The 18490-nt window shown below is 36.5% G+C and overlaps 1 protein-coding gene and 1 pseudogene across 1 annotated transcript; one reads left to right on the forward strand and one right to left on the reverse strand.

Annotated features, from left to right (window-relative positions):
- Window positions 1–1033: 1033 nt before the first annotated feature.
- LOC128685505 (RNA exonuclease 1 homolog) lies at window positions 1034–8821 on the reverse strand (annotated as a pseudogene).
- Window positions 8822–13094: 4273 nt separating this feature from the next.
- On the forward strand, window positions 13095–16103 carry LOC138852820 (uncharacterized). Its single transcript, XM_070085881.1, has 3 exons — window positions 13095–13366; window positions 14261–14638; window positions 14673–16103. Exons 1-3 carry the CDS (start codon window positions 13095–13097, stop codon window positions 16003–16005), a joined length of 1983 nt encoding a protein of 660 aa, XP_069941982.1. The 3' UTR covers window positions 16006–16103.
- The last annotated feature ends 2387 nt before the right edge of the window (window positions 16104–18490 follow it).

Genomic DNA, 18490 nt, shown 5'->3' on the forward strand with positions numbered 1-18490 from the left:
AAAAATCAAGAAAAATTGGCTTCTACTTACAACAAATGCAATAATTGCTAATAAAAAAAACTTCCTGTGTACAAGCACTAATATTCTTAGGAAAATGAAAAACATTCTTTGAAAACAATTGGCATAATTAAAAGAAAAACCTAATGAAAAAATAAAAATATCCATCATGCATATGTTTCTAATGAATCAGTTATTAGAATTTCCTTGTTAAAATTGTCTTTTATCTTTTCACACGTATCAGAGTACAATACAAATCGGCCAATTTCACTGTACTAGTCGACAAAAAACATGAATATTTCGCTAGAACTCCATGTGGGTGCAAGAAACCACCCATTTATAAATTCATCTATCCAGTACAGTGGTCAGAATTTAGCAATTTTGCCAATTTCACACAAATTTCAAAAGATGCCAATTTCGGAATAGGGTCCAGAATAAACAAGAAAGACATTCCTGGCACTTGACATTTCCTCTAGTCATTAGTCTCGTCTCAAGGCCCCTCTTATATTCTTTTGCTTTCCACTTTGAATTTTTATTCTCACAAAAAATATAAGATTTACTGTTATGCAGACTACTGCATTAGTGTAAAAAATGGTATAAATATTATTGGTGCACTTGTGAACGAATACTCACCAATAGCAGAAACTTGTTAACATTATAAGGCTCTGGTGGCCTGGTGGTTAACGCTCTCGCTTCACACGGTGAGGGCCTGGGTTCGATTCCCAGCCAGAGTAGAAACATTGGACGTGTTTCTTTCCACCTGTTGTCTATGTTCCCCATCAGTAAAATGGGTACCTGGGTGTTAGTCGACTGGTGTGGGTGGCATCCTGGGACACTGACCTAAGGAGGCCTGGTCACAGACCGGGCCGCGGGGGCGTTGACCCCCGGAACTCTCTCCAGATAAACTCCAGAATAAGTAAATTAAATTTATCCTTGATTAGAAAGCAAGTGATTAAAAGTAATTATGATTAGTTACATCACATAGGAAAAGTGGCATCTTCTCATATTTAACAGCCAATCCTGGATAACATAGGTTCTAACACTTGTATCTGGCCAGACGCATGGCTGTTTCAGCATCACCTCGACACTTTAACCCAATGCTGGAAGTTGAAACATAATTCAGGTACCTATTTTTTAGATAGGTGAGTGAGTTACGAGTAGGATACCCTTTTGGATGTGGAAAAAGAACACTTGTGTCCACGATGTGATCATGAATAACTCTCAACTTAAGAAGTCGTTTTCCAGTTCATGACCAACTAGAATTGTGCGTTTTCCAACTAGTGTGAGTAACTTGGCATGAACGTCTCGGAGTCTTGTTGAAACTCCTCGAAATTCTTGCTGATTAAGTCCGGAATGCTATGTGTTGTAGTCGATGATTGGAGCATCAGGCAACAGCAGTGTCTCATACACCAGTTGACAGTTCGAGTCCACAACAGATATTGCCGCCAAACCCAACGCTGCCGTTGTAAACATTTCACAGTCAAGTGCATAAATCGATTCTGCAGTGATACTTTGATTGAGGTTAGTGTTGATAAAACCTGTTAGGTTATTGGGATCAATTTCTCTTGAGACATGCTGTGGAGCAGTTGCACATGGAGCTGAGTTAATAGTCCGATTGCAGCAGCGGTAGTATGGCCTCGTTGTTCGAGAAACATTCATTATGTGATATGCACATGTCTCCCTGGTGACGACCCGGCCTTCGTTGTCTACGTAATATAAAGTGTTGCATCGTTTACAGATGCGGCTCGTGGGCCCAGTAATTACAGGGTGGAAGCTTGTTTCAATGTTATAAAGCTGAGCTTTTCCAGACTGCTGATGAGGACGTGGGAAGAAGCGACGTAGGTAAATCTCAGACAACTCTCGCTTTTGCATCCGCTTGCATAAAGTCACGTCGACTAATGTTGCCATTCTCCAGATATCGTCTATACGATTTTTATCTGTCGGAAAAAAATAAAAATAACGCGTTAGATTATTTATGATATACGAGAGAAAGTAATTCTTAAGAAATAGTAACTCCAACTTTGTAGAAACTGAACCTATGAGCCTTATGTAGCTACTGGACCTTCTGTACCTACTGTTCCCTTAGTACAAATAACTATGGTATCATCATGGTCCTGCTGGATTCACACATTTCCAGGCAAACATAGCTAATTTTAATTCCCATTATGTAACTTTTCTACAGAGGAGCGGCAGCATATTGCTGATGTATCCAACTTTGCTTATCAATAAAAAATAATGAAGTTCTTTGCGTTAATATTGACTCAAGATGCTTCGTTGGCAGAACCTTGACTGCAGGCCGCCGCTGCGGCTGTTTTGTAGACCAATATACACTATTCTCAAAGGAATCGTAAGTTAAAAAAAATACATTAACAGCTACATTAATCAATCAGTACACAAACAAAACAAGATCACCACACGGGAAACTTAAAAACAAAAAAACTAATTCTATTTCTTTGCAAGATTACATTAAGATTATGAAATTACAATGAGTTGCAGTGCAAAGAGCCACTATCATGCCTAGGCATTATGGGCAGACTTAAGCCAAGATCGCAAGTTCTGCCTATTCGGCACGACATATATATATATCTATATATATATATGTGAAGCGTGGGTGATGAATGTTGCAGCGAGGAGAAGGCTGGAGGCAGTGGAGATGTCATGTCTGAGGGCAATGTGTGGTGTGAATATAATGCAGAGAATTCGTAGTTTGGAAGTTAGGAGGAGGTGCGGGATTACCAAAACTGTTGTCCAGAGGGCTGAGGAAGGGTTGTTGAGGTGGTTCGGACATGTAGAGAGAATGGAGCGAAACAGAATGACTTCAAGAGTGTATCAGTCTGTAGTGGAAGGAAGGCGGGGTAGGGGTCGGCCTAGGAAGGGTTGGAGGGAGGGGGTAAAGGAGGTTTTGTGTGCGAGGGGCTTGGACTTCCAGCAGGCATGCGTGAGCGTGTTTGATAGGAGTGAATGGAGACAAATGGTTTTTAATACTTGACGTGCTGTTGGAGTGTGAGCAAAGTAACATTTATGAAGGGATTCAGGGAAACCGGCAGGCCGGACTTGAGTCCTGGAGATGGGAAGTACAGTGCCTGCACTCTGAAGGAGGGGTGTTAATGTTGCAGTTTAAAAACTGTAGTGTAAAGCACCCTTCTGGCAAGACAGTGATGGAGTGAATGATGGTGAAAGTTTTTCTTTTTCGGGCCGCCCTGCCTTGGTGGGAATCGGCCGGTGTGATAAAATATATATATATATATATATATATATATATATATATATATATATATATATATATATATATATATATATATATATATATATATGTATATATATATATATAAGTAGTCAAGTTTTCTTCTGGGGGGTCCCTTCCGGTTTAGGGCCTTCCTCTGGGAGGTCCCTTCCGGTTTAGGCCTTCCACTGGGCGGTCCCTTCCGGTCTAGGACCAGCAGCTGGAGGGTCACCTTTTCACACCTAGGTGTTACTTCCGGTTTTGACCATGACCTCGCCCTCGAGACTACCTCACCCTTGACCCCCCAACCAATACCCCCGCCACGACCCCCCCCCTTCGCGACCCCGCCGTCGCGCCGCGCGCCCGCCCGCGCGCCCGCCCGCGCCCTTCGCGACCCCCGCCCGCGCCTTCTGCTGCGCCTTCTGCAGCGCCGTCCGGATCGCCCCCGCGCCTCGAATTTTTTTCCGATTTTTTTCGAATTTTTTTTGAATTTCATTTTTCTTGTGCTCTCCATCTCCTCGGATCAAATTTTTGAGGTTCCCCCTCTCACTTTCACCCCCATCCCAAAATTTCTCGAAATCAAAGTCTCCATCTCCTCGGATCAAGTTTTTTGGATTCCCCCCTATGGGGTTTTCGAAATTCTCCAATTCCTCGGATCAAGTTTTTGGAATCCCCCCTCTGGGGGTAAGCATGCTTACTACAGGTCTAATGAAGGGTGTTTACTCGGCGGTCAGTGACGTCACGTGTTGACCCAGCACACAGGTTGAATCTTGTCTACCCTTTTAGTTAATAAGGGACCATAGTAGTGACGTCACGCGCACACAGGCTGAATCTTGTCGACCCTTTTAGTTCATTCAAGTTAATAAGGGGACATAGTACCTACATCATAGTGAAAACATTTTCATCATCAGAAAGACACATTTCAGGATAACACTAATACACAATATTTTTTTTTCATTATTTATTATACAGCCATTACATTTCTGGTAATACAAACAAATACAATTTCATTGAAAAAAGCTACAATTCATTGAATAAAATCAACGTAGAGTAATTTTTCTTCTCTTGTAGAATTTCTGTGCATTTTGTTCAGGGTCATCATCTTCTTCCTCATCTGTTATACAATAAACTTCTGGGGGGGAAGCTGGTGGATAATAAATGGGGGAATCCTCATCCGGGGAAACTGGTGGATAATTTATGGGGGAAGCTGGCGGATAATTTATGGGGGAATCCTCATCCATACATGAATTAGGTTGGGAATTTGTCATAAAATATTCCATCTCGCTCCATACGCATTTATCGCAATAACAACTACTAACACATTCTCCACTCATATGAGACTGGGGAGAAGGGTCGATCATGGGTGGATCTCGCTCCTAACAATCCCATCAACTCGCAAATCATTTGCTCCTGTCGGATTTGATTTGCGCGAATAAGTTCCAACAACCGCATTATATTCGCATCTGGCAAAGAAAAAAAATTTCTCGATTAGAAGAAGAATAATGCATATCTTTAATTGCATTAAAAAGTTTTATTGGTTAATACATTACACTTCTAAAATCATTTATGTGTAAAAAAGATTTTTTCAATATTAGAACAAGATTCACTCAGATAATGAACAAAAATCACTTACCATTTACCGCAGGTGGATTATTCCGACATACACAGGGATGCAGTCTTCTCTCCTCCTCGCAGACACCTCCAACGGAGTACTGAATTGGATTCATCCTTGACCCAACTTGAATGACAGTAGATGCAAAGAGTGACCCAGCACGGACATTTATAGCAGCGTTATGACCTTTCGCCCCGCCTCTAACCTTTCGCCCCGCCTCTAAACGCCTCTACCCCACCGTATTATAATTCCAATATTTTACACAGATTTTCATAATTCCACGTTGAATTATTAGCAAATACACTTGAACATGAGGGTATATTGAAATGCTCATATGCATATTTCATTATAAATTGGTCATTCTTTAATTTATTTCTACCAAAATCTTTAAACAAATATGGTATAATTTTCTTTACACTATAATTTGTTAACTTATACACAAAATATATAGCATATAAGTCGCACAACAATGATTTTTCATGTTGAATCCTCTGATTAATACCATACATGAAATTTCTCTTGTATATAATTTTCTCATATATATTTGTATAATGTTTTAAATCCACCCCGAAACTATCTAAATATAATAATATGTGTTTGTTCACATATATAGTAATCCAATGAGCCATATTTTCATCTTGATCGTTCAATATATTAATGATGAAAATTACCGGCTTATCTTTTATCCTCATAATAACTTCATTTATATTATTTGCGGCAAAACATCCCAAATACGAGGCATATCTTCCCGTATGATGTTTCAAGGCAATATTTATTTATTCACAATTCATGATCTATACTCGCGTATGCACTATCACTGTTCTATTTTCATTTATATTTAAAATCGCATTAGTTTCACCAAACATCAGACAAATTCTATTCTCATCTTTCGGTTTACCAAATGTCATATCTATTCTCAAATTACCATTCTTCTCGACAGATATAGCATTCTTAACCTGTTCACTTCTCAGGTCAACACCTAATATAGTTCTGCCTTGGAGAAAACTCTTATATGTAATCAGATGATCAGTCTCCAAACCCAGAGATTTCAAGGTAGCGTAAAATAACCTACTCGCGTGGGTAGGGAACTTACAGTCAATATTAAGAATCATTTCTGAATTAATTGTAACCCCGAAATGATTCAAATCTTCATGTTGAAAATATAATGGATTAAAATTATATCCTCCATCATATGTCTTCATATCAACTAATATAATAAATATCTTATCGGGTATGACTTGTCCCCAAGGATTATCTGCGATCAATTGTGTTTGATTAGATGTCAGAATATATGATTTAAATAATGTCTTCTTGAACAGATATTCACACCCCTGCGGGTTTGCCCTCATGCTTGAATTCAATGCAATTAATGCATTCGTATACGGAATAACTTTATCGATCCATAATTTAATGGAATTAATATTATATTTATATGTTTTTCCGCTTAATGGAGTCATAATTGCCCATGCGGGTGAATGCATTTCAAGTCTCAATCGACATTCGACACTATCCAGGATATATTCGTGAAAACTACTCACATCCAGCATCAAAGGGAAACAAGTATTCACTTCATTCGTTAATTTACCTTCGTCTTTCTTAATATCATCTAAATCAGCTGTTGTAATAGTACTACTTGCTGTGTCTTTATTACGAAAGAATGCTATTCTTCCCAATGTATCTAATTTTGATGGGGATAAATGCTTAAGCAGTTTAATATAACCCGTATATGAATAAAATGGATTTGATTCTATAAGTTGTTCATTGAGATACAAACACACAGATTTGAATATTGTCTGACTTATAGAGTTCACAAATATGACCTTATCATCGTCTCCCAGTGCACTCCCATCCTCATTTGATATATTTATGTTCATTTCCAAGGCCAGACTCGTTAAATCTAAAAAATGACCTTCTGAACTTTGTATTCTAAATTCGAGAAATTTATCAGATCCTTGATTTACTGGTAATACTTCACATGTGCGTCTAGCTGCTATTGAGGATTCAATAATGGTATGTCCTGGTAATTTTGGGAATCCATCAGTTATGGAATGAGAATAAGTGGGGACGGGGGCGTTGAGTCCCCCTGGTGTAACGTATAGAGCACCAGCCGACATACTAACAATATGACAGTTAACAATAAACTAAAATTAATTAAATATTCCAGTTTCTTTTATTATTAAATTTCAATCGTTTCAAACCAATCTTTCTACTTCCTCCGGATAATAACTTCTGTCCGACACCCTTCAATGTTTCTACGCCTCTATTTCTCGCAGAATTTTTCAATGCAATACCATTATTAACATCGTTCAACACATTTTGCCCGTATTGTAATACTCCCGGAGCAAAGGTATTCAATAAGAATGGTAATGCTTTTCTGGCCATCCCACCGAGAAATGACAATAATCCTCCGCCCCTCCCTCTAGCTTTATATAATATAATATCATCTAAACCTCCCCCTTTCACCCTCGAAGTATCAAAGAGTTTCAGGAATGATTCCACTGAAGGAGGGGAGAAACTGGTTCTCATCTTGACGGTTCGTTCAATATTAACTCAACTTGATCATTCACTCTCGTTTTATAGGTCTTAAATGTAGTACACATACAGTAGAACACTTGTCATTATATTGAATTAACCTTCCTTTCTGATCAGCGAGCTTAATACTCACTTGATCAATTATCTTTTTATTAAGTGGTTTATACATTGTGGGGTCATAATTAGATCTTAATGTATTAATATCAACTACTCCCAAAAGAGATACCAACTGATCGCCAAAATTAATGGGATCAATCAAATCTGATTCAGGATCGGGTGGGTTTACCGCCTTCACACCAGACTCGTTAAAAATAATCTCTTTTTTATTGGTAAAGACATACAAAATTTCATTACCTGAGAACCCTAGCATATCGCTTCCTTCTTTATCAAATTCCAACCCCACATAAGCACTGGTAATATCAGAAAGTAGTATAATTTTTTTTTTCAAGTTAATAACCACTCTGTTTATTCCTGGATGATATGTGAACACAATTGAGTTTTTGGGGATGATAATACCCGTTGTATGTTTAACTGCTATTAAGAGATTTGCATTAATATCCTCATTTATTGCCTCTAAAATCCTTGCCATATCACCTCCAATAATTTTGCTCATATCAATTTTATGCATATATTTATTTACTGTAGATTTCTCATATGTAATACATATCTTCAAATTCTTTTGCGGTATATAATGCGTCTTGGGGTAAATTATATTTTTCAGAGCAACCTCATAATCAATTTTATTATCTAATATAATGGGGTCATATAATTTATTAATGAAAGCCGAAGGTGTATTGGCGGGAAATAAATCGAGACTTGAATCGCTACACACGTATAGAAGACGTTCAGCCATCTCTACACTCTTATAACACACACTAAATAAAAACATAAAATCACAGAGTTTATATACTCACCTAATATGATATCCACGATGTTTCTCTCCATACACCGCCTCCTTTATGTAATAATTGTTTTCTCACTTTTGTATTCCTCACAAAATCAAAATGTATACCTGATATATTTAATAAATGCTTTATTTCTGTTAAGTAATCAGAATCGATTCTTCTCGCTGATTTCACATTATTTTCTGATAAAACATTTAATATTTCAATAATATTACGTCCAGTAATGGGGGTAAGAAGGTCACCATTCTCATCCCAACTCACCAAAGGATTTCTTTGCAATAATACCAACATTGATTTCACATATTCTATATTTCTCGCACTCACTCTTATGTGCATGAATCTTGACAAATCTGGGGTTTTCTGAGGTTTCACCGAGGTGAGAGCAGGTGGGTTGACCTGCCTAGCGGGAGTAGTCTTAAACTTGCGTTTAACACCACGCTTCAAGCATGCACCACCACCACCCCCTTCTAAATTCTCGTCACCCTCCGATTTTACTAACTCGAGAGGTTTCCGATTCATAACTGAAGTTGGTACAAGATAAAATTCTTTCATGATTTATTAAACAATCTCGAAATAATATTTACTGCTAGAGGTAATATAATGCCAAGAAGATTTCCACCTCTGATACTCAGCAAATATTTCTTTTTACGCTGAAAACCGATTTTCTTACAAGCTAATGATTTAATCTCGTTCTTGTACTTTTTAAATATTTTAGGGTCTAATGGTATTTTATTCTTAATCAAATTCTTGAAAATCTCACTGATACAACTTATGTGTGTTTTCTTAAACTGTTGTAATAAACTCTTCCGATGATTGCGTGGGAGACTATTAAGTAATGTAATTAATTCTTTAAATTTTTCTAATAATGATTTTTTCATTGTACCTTCAACAAATCTTCTTTGACCCACAAATTAAAAGTGGAATCATAACCTTTATAAGATACCAAATAATGCGTAATTCCACCAATTTTTTTTCGTTTCAATACTCTGTCGATAATATATTCTGGAGGTGGTATGACTGGGGTCAATTCTTCGCGATAAAATGTTCCTTTAATCTTTTCACCTTTCAAATCTTTCAAATGATATGTTGTTATAGGTTGAGAATTATTAATTCTATATATTTTAAATATTTCCTCTGTATTTTGTGTGTGAAACCCTCGGTTAAACGCGGATGATCTGCTAAGAGTCACTCTTGTTGTGTCTCCAACAGCCAATTTCTTACTGATTCGTTTCTTATTGGATCTTCCATTTTTATAATTTATCCGAAACTGATTCCTTATATCATTCAATGACGTAATACCATGGACTTGCAATGGGGTTTTACCGCCAATCCCCGAGTGCGGAGATGAATTATACGCATCTACTAATTCATTTAACACTTTTGAATAATTAAATGTATTGGCACTTGTCATATACTTGTATAATTTACGTTTCATCGTTTGCAAGCCTCTCTCTGCAATGGAAGCTTTTGTTTCTTTCGAAAATACATGATATAACTTTATATGCTTACTCTGGAGATAATTCTGTACCTGTTTATTTAGAAACTCCCTGCCTTTATCTGTAAATAATCTCGATATATTCTTCGCCTTTTCATTCTCCAATATGTTTTGTAATGCATGTAAAGTGCTCGGTCCGTCTTTCTTTTTCATGAGTACTGCTTGTAAATATCTTGAAAAAACATCGATACACACGAGAATGTATTTATATCCATCATTATATCTGGATAATTTAGACATATCACCCAAATCACAGGTTAATATCACTCTGGGTTTAGGAGCAATTATTTTCCTACGAGGAAACTTCTTAGGTTTAAGAACGTATAAAGTATATGATCTTTCTGAATTTAAGAAATTTCTGACCTCTTTCAAGGTTATGGACGGATCGATCTTTTTTACAGCTGTATATAAACTGTTTACACCAGAGAATGACCCAGCAGATCCAGGATCTCTATAAACCTTTTCAATTAATTTTGCTCGCTCCATTGGTATACAATTTCGTAGGAATCCTGCCGTAACACATTGGTTCGCAACTGTAATGCTTCTGGTGTATTTAATGCAAGGTCTATGAATAAATAACCAAAGGGTGATCGTTTTATAGCAGATTTATATATATTTACAAATTCCTTATTTTTTCCGAACACTTGTCGCCCCAGAATCTCTACTTGTCCAAGATCCCTCATTTTAAATAAAGCAAAATGCGTGGCGTTTAAAGCCATGGTACGACTATATCGTCCTCCGTGAAATATATTTTGAGTAATCAGAATAATGCTTATATTATGATGTCTACCTTTAGTAAAACATTCGAGAATAATTTCACTGTTACCTGCTTTTAAAAATAGATCATCAACAATAATTATTGTATTTTCATCAGGTGATGCAATGACATTCTGCGGGTCGATAATATCGTTACTTAATGTTAATTTACGAGATATCTCTGAATCTTGTTCTAAGGGATGTGATGTCACCCCGCATATTATAATGTTATGAAATTTCTCGTGGTATAACTTTATTAATTTTGATGTGAAATAAGATTTGCCACTATTCGAATAACCGGCAATGATAATCCTTGATGGATAACGAAATATATCAACGTCAGCAGATGTGTATGTTGACAAGTTCAACATCTTCCCCTTATTATTTTAAAATGATCTAAAAGCTTCCTCTCTTTAAGTTGAATGAACTAAAAAGGGTGTTTACCATAGAGAGGCGTCTTGTACACTGTAAGTCTTAATGGGTTTTCAAGATATATAATACTTTTTAGTTTAATAAGGGGACACAGTTGGTCTGGAAAGAGATGATTTTCTACCTTGGATGTTACCCGCATTTCATGGCGCCTGTCTGTCCTGAGTTGACGCAGGTGTTATGTTCTACCTTGGGTGTGAACCGCATTACACAGTGTGTTGGGGGAAGGGGTGACCCACAATGAGTCTCTCAGAGTGAGGACAGTGCTTCCATCCGTGACTGATCTCATCTTCCCCTTATTATTTTAAAATGAACTAAAAGTTTCCTCTCATTAAGTTAAAGGACCTCATCTTCCAACGCTGAACCGCATATCATGCTGTCTGTCTGACCTGTGTTGACCCAGGTGTTCGGTAAGGCGATGATTATCTTAAATCTACCTTAGGTGTGAACCGCATTATACAGTGGTGTCGGGGGGAGGGGGCGGCCTATATAAGCTCAATGAGACACTCAGAGCGAGGACAGTGCTTCCATCCATCATCCGTGACTGACCTCATCTTCCCCACAGTATTCCTCTCATTAAGTTAAAGGACCTCATCTTCCAACGCTGAACCGCATATCATGGAGAAAGGTAAGTTGTACTTAGAAAATTCTTGTTTTTTGCATGTTTAATTTTTGTTGAAGCATACGAGTGAAATTTGGGTTAATTTTTGTTGAAGCATACGAGTGAAATTTAGGTTAATTTTTGTTGAAGCATACGAGTGAAATTTAGGTTAATTTTTGTTGAAGCATACGAGTGAAATTTGGGTTAATTTTTGTTGTTGGAGCATACGAGTGAAATGTTTACTGGGTTAGTGTGTTAAATAAGTGAAATTCTTAACAGGGGATAGCATATATTCGAAATACTTGGAAGCATTGGTGAAGAGAAGATTATCGATTAGAAAGCAGCGTTCGTTGGTAATCGAGAAAGGCGGTGTACAACGCAATGAAAGGTTATTGCAATTGGATAATGAGTGGGCACGTGTAGATGCTTTATGGAAGAAGGCTATAGAAACAGGTATGTAACCAATTGTGATCTTTTGTTGTGCTAGTCACTCGAGAAAAGATTTTGTTCTATTCATTGAAATCTTAATATTTTTTTGGGTTATGAATTGGATATGCTTTTTTTTTCCTCTGTTCATTGAAATCTTAATATTTTTTTGGGTTATGAATTGGATGTGCTTTTTTTTTTCCTCTGTTCATTGAAATCTTAAAACGTATTATGTAAAAAATTGTGAAGGGTGACCTTCTTACCCCCCATTACTGGACGTAATATTACTATTCATTGAAATCTTAATATTTTTTGGGTTATGAATTGGATGTGCTTGTTTTTCCTCTGTTCATTGAAATCTTAATATTTTTTTGGGTTATGAATTGGATATGCTTTTTTCCTCTGCAGGAAATACACCTGGTAGTAATGGCGCACAGCTTGGTGGTGAGAGTGCTAGTGTTGGTACCTCACAATGCGGAGGTGCGGGTACTTCTGCCCCCATTAATGATGATGAGAGAGCAACTACCTCGCATGACGTGTCTGACACGCATAATAGTGAAGATGAGAGCCCAGAAGTTATTACATATATCCAGAATTTTAGAGGTAGACATACAGTGAGGAAATATAGTGTTCCTTCAACTTATAACAGAGAGTTAAGAATGTATTTACATGTTTATAGGGATTATTTTATAGAACAGATGCGAGATATGTATGATAGATCGCCTCTAGCAATGTCGCTCAGAATCCACCCAATTATAGTTATAAGGACATTACGTCAAAACATATCGGGTGATGATCAAAATGGACAATTTGTGATAAATTTAGCGTTTGAGTTAGTAAGTGAAGAGGAAATCTCTGAAGTATTTGATCGATGGGTGGGAACAATATTAGAAAGATACGAGTCAGAGTTGCAAGATCAGGAAGGATCTGGCTGGATCATAGATCAAATCGAATCTTTCAGTATCGAATATGTTAAAGTAGAATTCAGAGTGCAAGTGGGGTCATATGTGGCATATCCCGAGAAACTGCGAGGGAAGAAATATGTATTTAATCCAGAGATTAATGATGGGTTATGTGTACTGCGTGCTTTTGCCGCCTATTAATGTCATAAAAAGAACATGCCATGGAAACATATTCGCAGAGCAGTTACTACTAAGAGAGGATGTCTTAATCATGCAAAAACTTCTATAGATGATTTCCCCATTACGCGTGATAAGTTAAGTATATTAGAGAAGGAAAATAAAGTGTCATTATATGTTTATCAATTAAGAAAGGATCAAGATAGGACATTTATGGCTATGTGTCGTAAGGGGAATAAGAAATATAAGGACATTATGTGCGCGTTATTGTTGAATGAAAGACATTTGGTTTTAATCAAAGATTTTGACGGGTATGTTAGAACGATAATGACAGAAAAAGGTGTAAAGAAGCACTGTCATAGTTGTTTGATGAATACACAGGAAGAGTTAGATATCCACGAAGATGGATGTAAAATCAATCAGGTTCTCGTATTCCCCCCGGAAGGAACAACAGTACACTTTGAAAATTTTAGTCATACGCATTCCAACGAATATATCGGTGTATTTGATTTCGAATGTGCATTAGACACAACTCTCCCAGCAGGTAAAATTGAGTCTCGTCATAAAGCCATTGCCTATTGTTATATTATATTTGATCGCAAAGGAGAAATAGTGTGTATAAAGAGTTATAAGGGGGAGGATGCTGTTAATCATTTCATTTTAAATGTTAGTGGTGAATGGAATAAAATAAAGTTTAGAAGACAGTATCATGAAATCCATATGACAGAGGAGGATGAGATGAGACATGATTCTCAGAACACTTGTGAATTATGTGGTAACACCTTCAAAAACCCCAAAGATAAACATAAACACCATGACCATACTTTAAATTTCAATAATTATATTGGAGCCTATTGTGCACGTTGTAATATGCAGTGTAAAGACAAGAGAGAGAAATTATTGCTTTTTTGTCATAACATGTCGTATCATTTAGGAATAATTTTAAAGGAATTGAATGTTGATAAATATAACGTTGAAATTCATTCGAAACAAGGATTCAAATTCTTGAAAGTAGACATAGGTAAGGTTAGGCTTCAGGATTCACTGTCTTTATTGAATGGATCTCTTTCCACGTTAGCAGATCAACATATCAAGGCAGGTAAATCCCTGAAATATACAGAGACTATTCTGAAAGATGTGCCTCGAGATGTCTTACATTTATTATGTAAAGGAAAACAAATTTTGTGTTATGATTATATTGATAGTTTAAAGAAGCTCGATGAAACAAAATTACCCAGTAAAGATCATTTTTTTAATTCTTTGAGAAATAGCGCTATCAGCCAAGAAGATTATGAACATGCATTGAAAGTGTTTGAGTTGGGTAAATATAAGACTTTAGGAGATTACTTGATGTTATATCTCAAGACAGATGTTGGTTTGTTAGCCGATGTCTTCATGGAGTGGCGTAAAACACTCAAGGATATTTATAAGTTAGACGTTAGCAATTATATAAGTTTACCATCATTCAGTTGGGATGCATTCCTATTGAAAACTAATGTAAGATTAGATATGATATATTCCCATGAATTATATGACTTGATTAAAAGGAATCTCAGAGGTGGGTTTACCTGCGCAATTAATCAGTATTCTAAAGTATTCTAATTTTGATGTTGAGAGTGGAATGGGCACTCATATTCTATATCTAGATTTCAATTCTTTGTATGCTAGTGCGATGGTTGAAGCTCTTCCACAGAATGGTATCAGAAAATTATCCAATGACGAGAAGAATGCTATCCTCGATGTGGGATTAAGTAATGTTTCCTGTGAAGGTCAAAAGGGATATTGGATAGAATGTGATACCAAGCACATATCCCCCGAGGTAGCTAGACTCACTGATGAACTTCCTTTAATATTATCCCACATGAATATATCAGCAGATATGTTATCTCCTTATTGTGAATCTATATTGAAAAATGAAGGTAGAAAGATCCCCAAATCTAATGGGAAATTAGTGGGCAGTCATTTATCTCAGAAAAATTATTTGATCAGTCTAGAATTGTTACAGTTATTACTGGAACTTGGGTTAGAGGTGGAAAAGGTTCATACCATATATGAATATACACAGACAAAATTTTTAGAACCCTTCATATCAACTAATATTGCACAGAGAACAGCTACAAGATGTCCTATCAAGTCAAAAGCCTTCAAATTAACTAATAACGCCATATATGGGAAATCATTGCTGAATATTACAAAGTATGCTGAGAAATATAGATATATCAATAATGAGAAAGCATTTATTAGAGCGAGTAAGGATCCTTTGTTAAAAAATATCACACATTTAAATCAAGATAGAGTGATCTGCACATTCAATAAAGATATATTAGAAGTTAAGCAACCACTTTATCTCGGTTTTCAAATTCTTGAGATAGCTAAAAAGAAATTGTATCATTTTTGGTATAAAGTTTTAAAACAGCATTATGGTGATGATGTAAGACTTCTTTATACCGATACTGACTCGTATATTTTTAGCTTGAAATGTAAAGATTTGTACACCGAGTTAAAAAGTGAACCATTGTTAGGTTATATGGATTTTTCAAATTTCAGTCCTGAGCATCCCTTATATGATGATAGTAGAAAAGGGGAGCTGGGGTTATTGAAATCTGAAATGTGTGATAACCATATTAGCGAGTTGATAGCCCTGAAAGCTAAAATGTATTCTGTCAAGATTGCTGGAAGATCAACTAATGTCAGCAGAGCCAAGGGTATTCCTTCGCAATTTATGCCGTTATTAACACATGCAAGATATAAGAATGTTTTATCAAATGCAGATAGAGAATTATTCACGTGTAAGTCTATAGGTAATGTAAAAGGTGAAATATGTACGGTAAGAATTAATAAGAGAGGTTTGTCAGCCTTTGATGATAAAAGATATCATTTGAATACTAATGAATCCTTGGCTTATGGACACCCTGATATTCCACCATCTAAACGTAGGAGAATAGAGTGATGTATTGCTTGTATAATAAATAATGAAAAAAAAATATTGTGTATTAGTGTTATCCTGAAATGTGTCTTTCTGATGATGAAAATGTTTTCCCTATGATGTAGGTACTATATCCCCTTATTAACTTGAATGAACTAAAAGGGTCGTCATGATTCAGCTTGTATGTGTGACGTCACTGACAGAAGGTAAGTGTCCCCTTATTAACTTGAATGAACTAAAAGGGTCGACAAGATTCAGCCTGTGTGCGCGTGATGTCACTACTATGCTCCCTTATTAACTAAAAGGGTAAACAAGATTCAACCTGTGTGCTGGGTCAACACGTGACGTCACTGACCGCCGAGTAAACACCCTTCATTAGACCTGTAGTAAGCATGCTTACCCCCAGAGGGGGGATTCCAAAAACTTGATCCGAGGAATTGGAGAATTTCGAAAACCCCATAGGGGGGAATCCAAAAAACTTGATCCGAGGAGATGGAGACTTTGATTTCGAGAAATTTTGGGATGGGGGTGAAAGTGAGAGGGGGAACCTCAAAAATTTGATCCGAGGAGATGGAGAGGATAAGAAAAATGAAATTCAAAAAAAATTCGAAAAAAATCGGAAAAAAATTCGAGGTGCGGGGGCGATCCGGACGACGCTGCAGAAGGCGCAGCAGAAGGCGCGGGCGGGGGTCGCGAAGGGCGCGGGCGGGGCGCGCGGGCGGGGCGGGGCGCGCGGGCGGGCGCGCGGCGCGACGGCGGGGTCGCGAAGGGGGGGGGTCGTGGGCGGGGGTATTGGTTGGGGGGTCAAGGGTGAGGTAGTCTCGAGGGCGAGGTCATGGTCAAAACCGGAAGTAACACCTAGGTGTGAAAAGGTGACCCTCCAGCTGCTGGTCCTAGACCGGAAGGGACCGCCCAGTGGAAGGCCTAAACCGGAAGGGACCTCCCAGAGGAAGGCCCTAAACCGGAAGGGACCCCCCAGAAGAAAACTTCACTACTTATATATATATATATATATATATATATATATATATGTATACATATATACATATATATATATATATATATATATATATATATATATATATATATATATATATATATATATTTCTTTCTTTCAACACACCGGCCGTATCCCACCGAGGCGGGGTGGCCCAAAAGGAAAAACAAAAGCTTCTCCTTTTAAATTTAGTAATATATACAGGAGAAGGGGTTACTAGACCCTTGCTCCTGGCATTTTAGTCGCCTCTTACAACACGCATGGCTTACGGAGGAAAAATTCTGTTCCACTTCCCCATGGAGGATAATATTACATATATATATTATATATATGTATATTATATATATTATGTGTATATATATATATATATATATATATATATATATATATATATATATATATATACATATATATATATATATATATATATATATATATATATATATATATATATATATATATATATATATATATATATATATATATATATATATATATATATATGCAATAAGATCACAGTAAACAGGTGATTTCAAAATATGCAAAACAACCACTCTTAGATGATACTGAAACCTATTCTAAACTTAGGAAAAATCCCCTAGAAACCGTTAACAGCAATTTCAATAAAACAATAAAACTTCTACTGAAAGGCAAAGATGAATTAGTCAAACAATTTACTTCCACTAATCCATCTTTACCATACATGTATGGACTAATAAAAACACACAAACCAGGGAATCCAGTCAGACCAATTATTAGCTCCATAGGGTCAGTTTCATATAAATTATCCAAATGGCTTGTTGATATTTTGAGCCCTATTGTTGGCAAAATTTCTAACTTTAATGTTAAAAACAACATAGACTTGGTTGATAAATTAAGCTCCTTGACTGACTTAAATGATTTTAACATGGTTAGTTTTGATGTTACTTCCTTGTTTACGAAAGTTCCTGTTGATGATTTATTAAGTTTCTTATCTGAAGAACTCGTTAACTATGATTTACCATTGCCAGTTCCTACTATCATTAAACTTATTAAACTTTGCATTGTTGATGCAAAATTTGTATTTAATAATAAGTTTTACACTCAGAAGTTTGGTATGGCAATGGGAAATCCTCTTTCACCTGTTCTTAGTAACCTATACATGGAATTTTTTGAAACAAGGTTGCTTAACACAATCCTCCCTAATAGAGCTAAATGGTTCAGATATGTTGATGATATTTTGTGTCTTATGCCCAAAAATGTAGATATACACCATTTCCTTGGAAAATTAAATAGCTTAGCCCATTCTATAAACTTTACTGTTGAGTTTGAAGAAAATAACTCATTGCCTTTTCTAGATGTTTTAATTATTAAGGGTAATAATGAATTCAAATTTAAAATTTACAGAAAACCTACAAATAACTGTTCCTATGTCCACTATTATTCCTCGCATCAAGATAGAGTCAAACTGTCTGTTTTCTCATCAATGTTTTTGAGAGCTTTACGAATTTGTAGTCCTGAGTTCATAGATGA

This window comes from Cherax quadricarinatus, chromosome 1, assembly GCF_038502225.1.
Source record: "Cherax quadricarinatus isolate ZL_2023a chromosome 1, ASM3850222v1, whole genome shotgun sequence".
Classification (NCBI taxonomy): Eukaryota; Metazoa; Arthropoda; class Malacostraca; order Decapoda; family Parastacidae; genus Cherax; species Cherax quadricarinatus.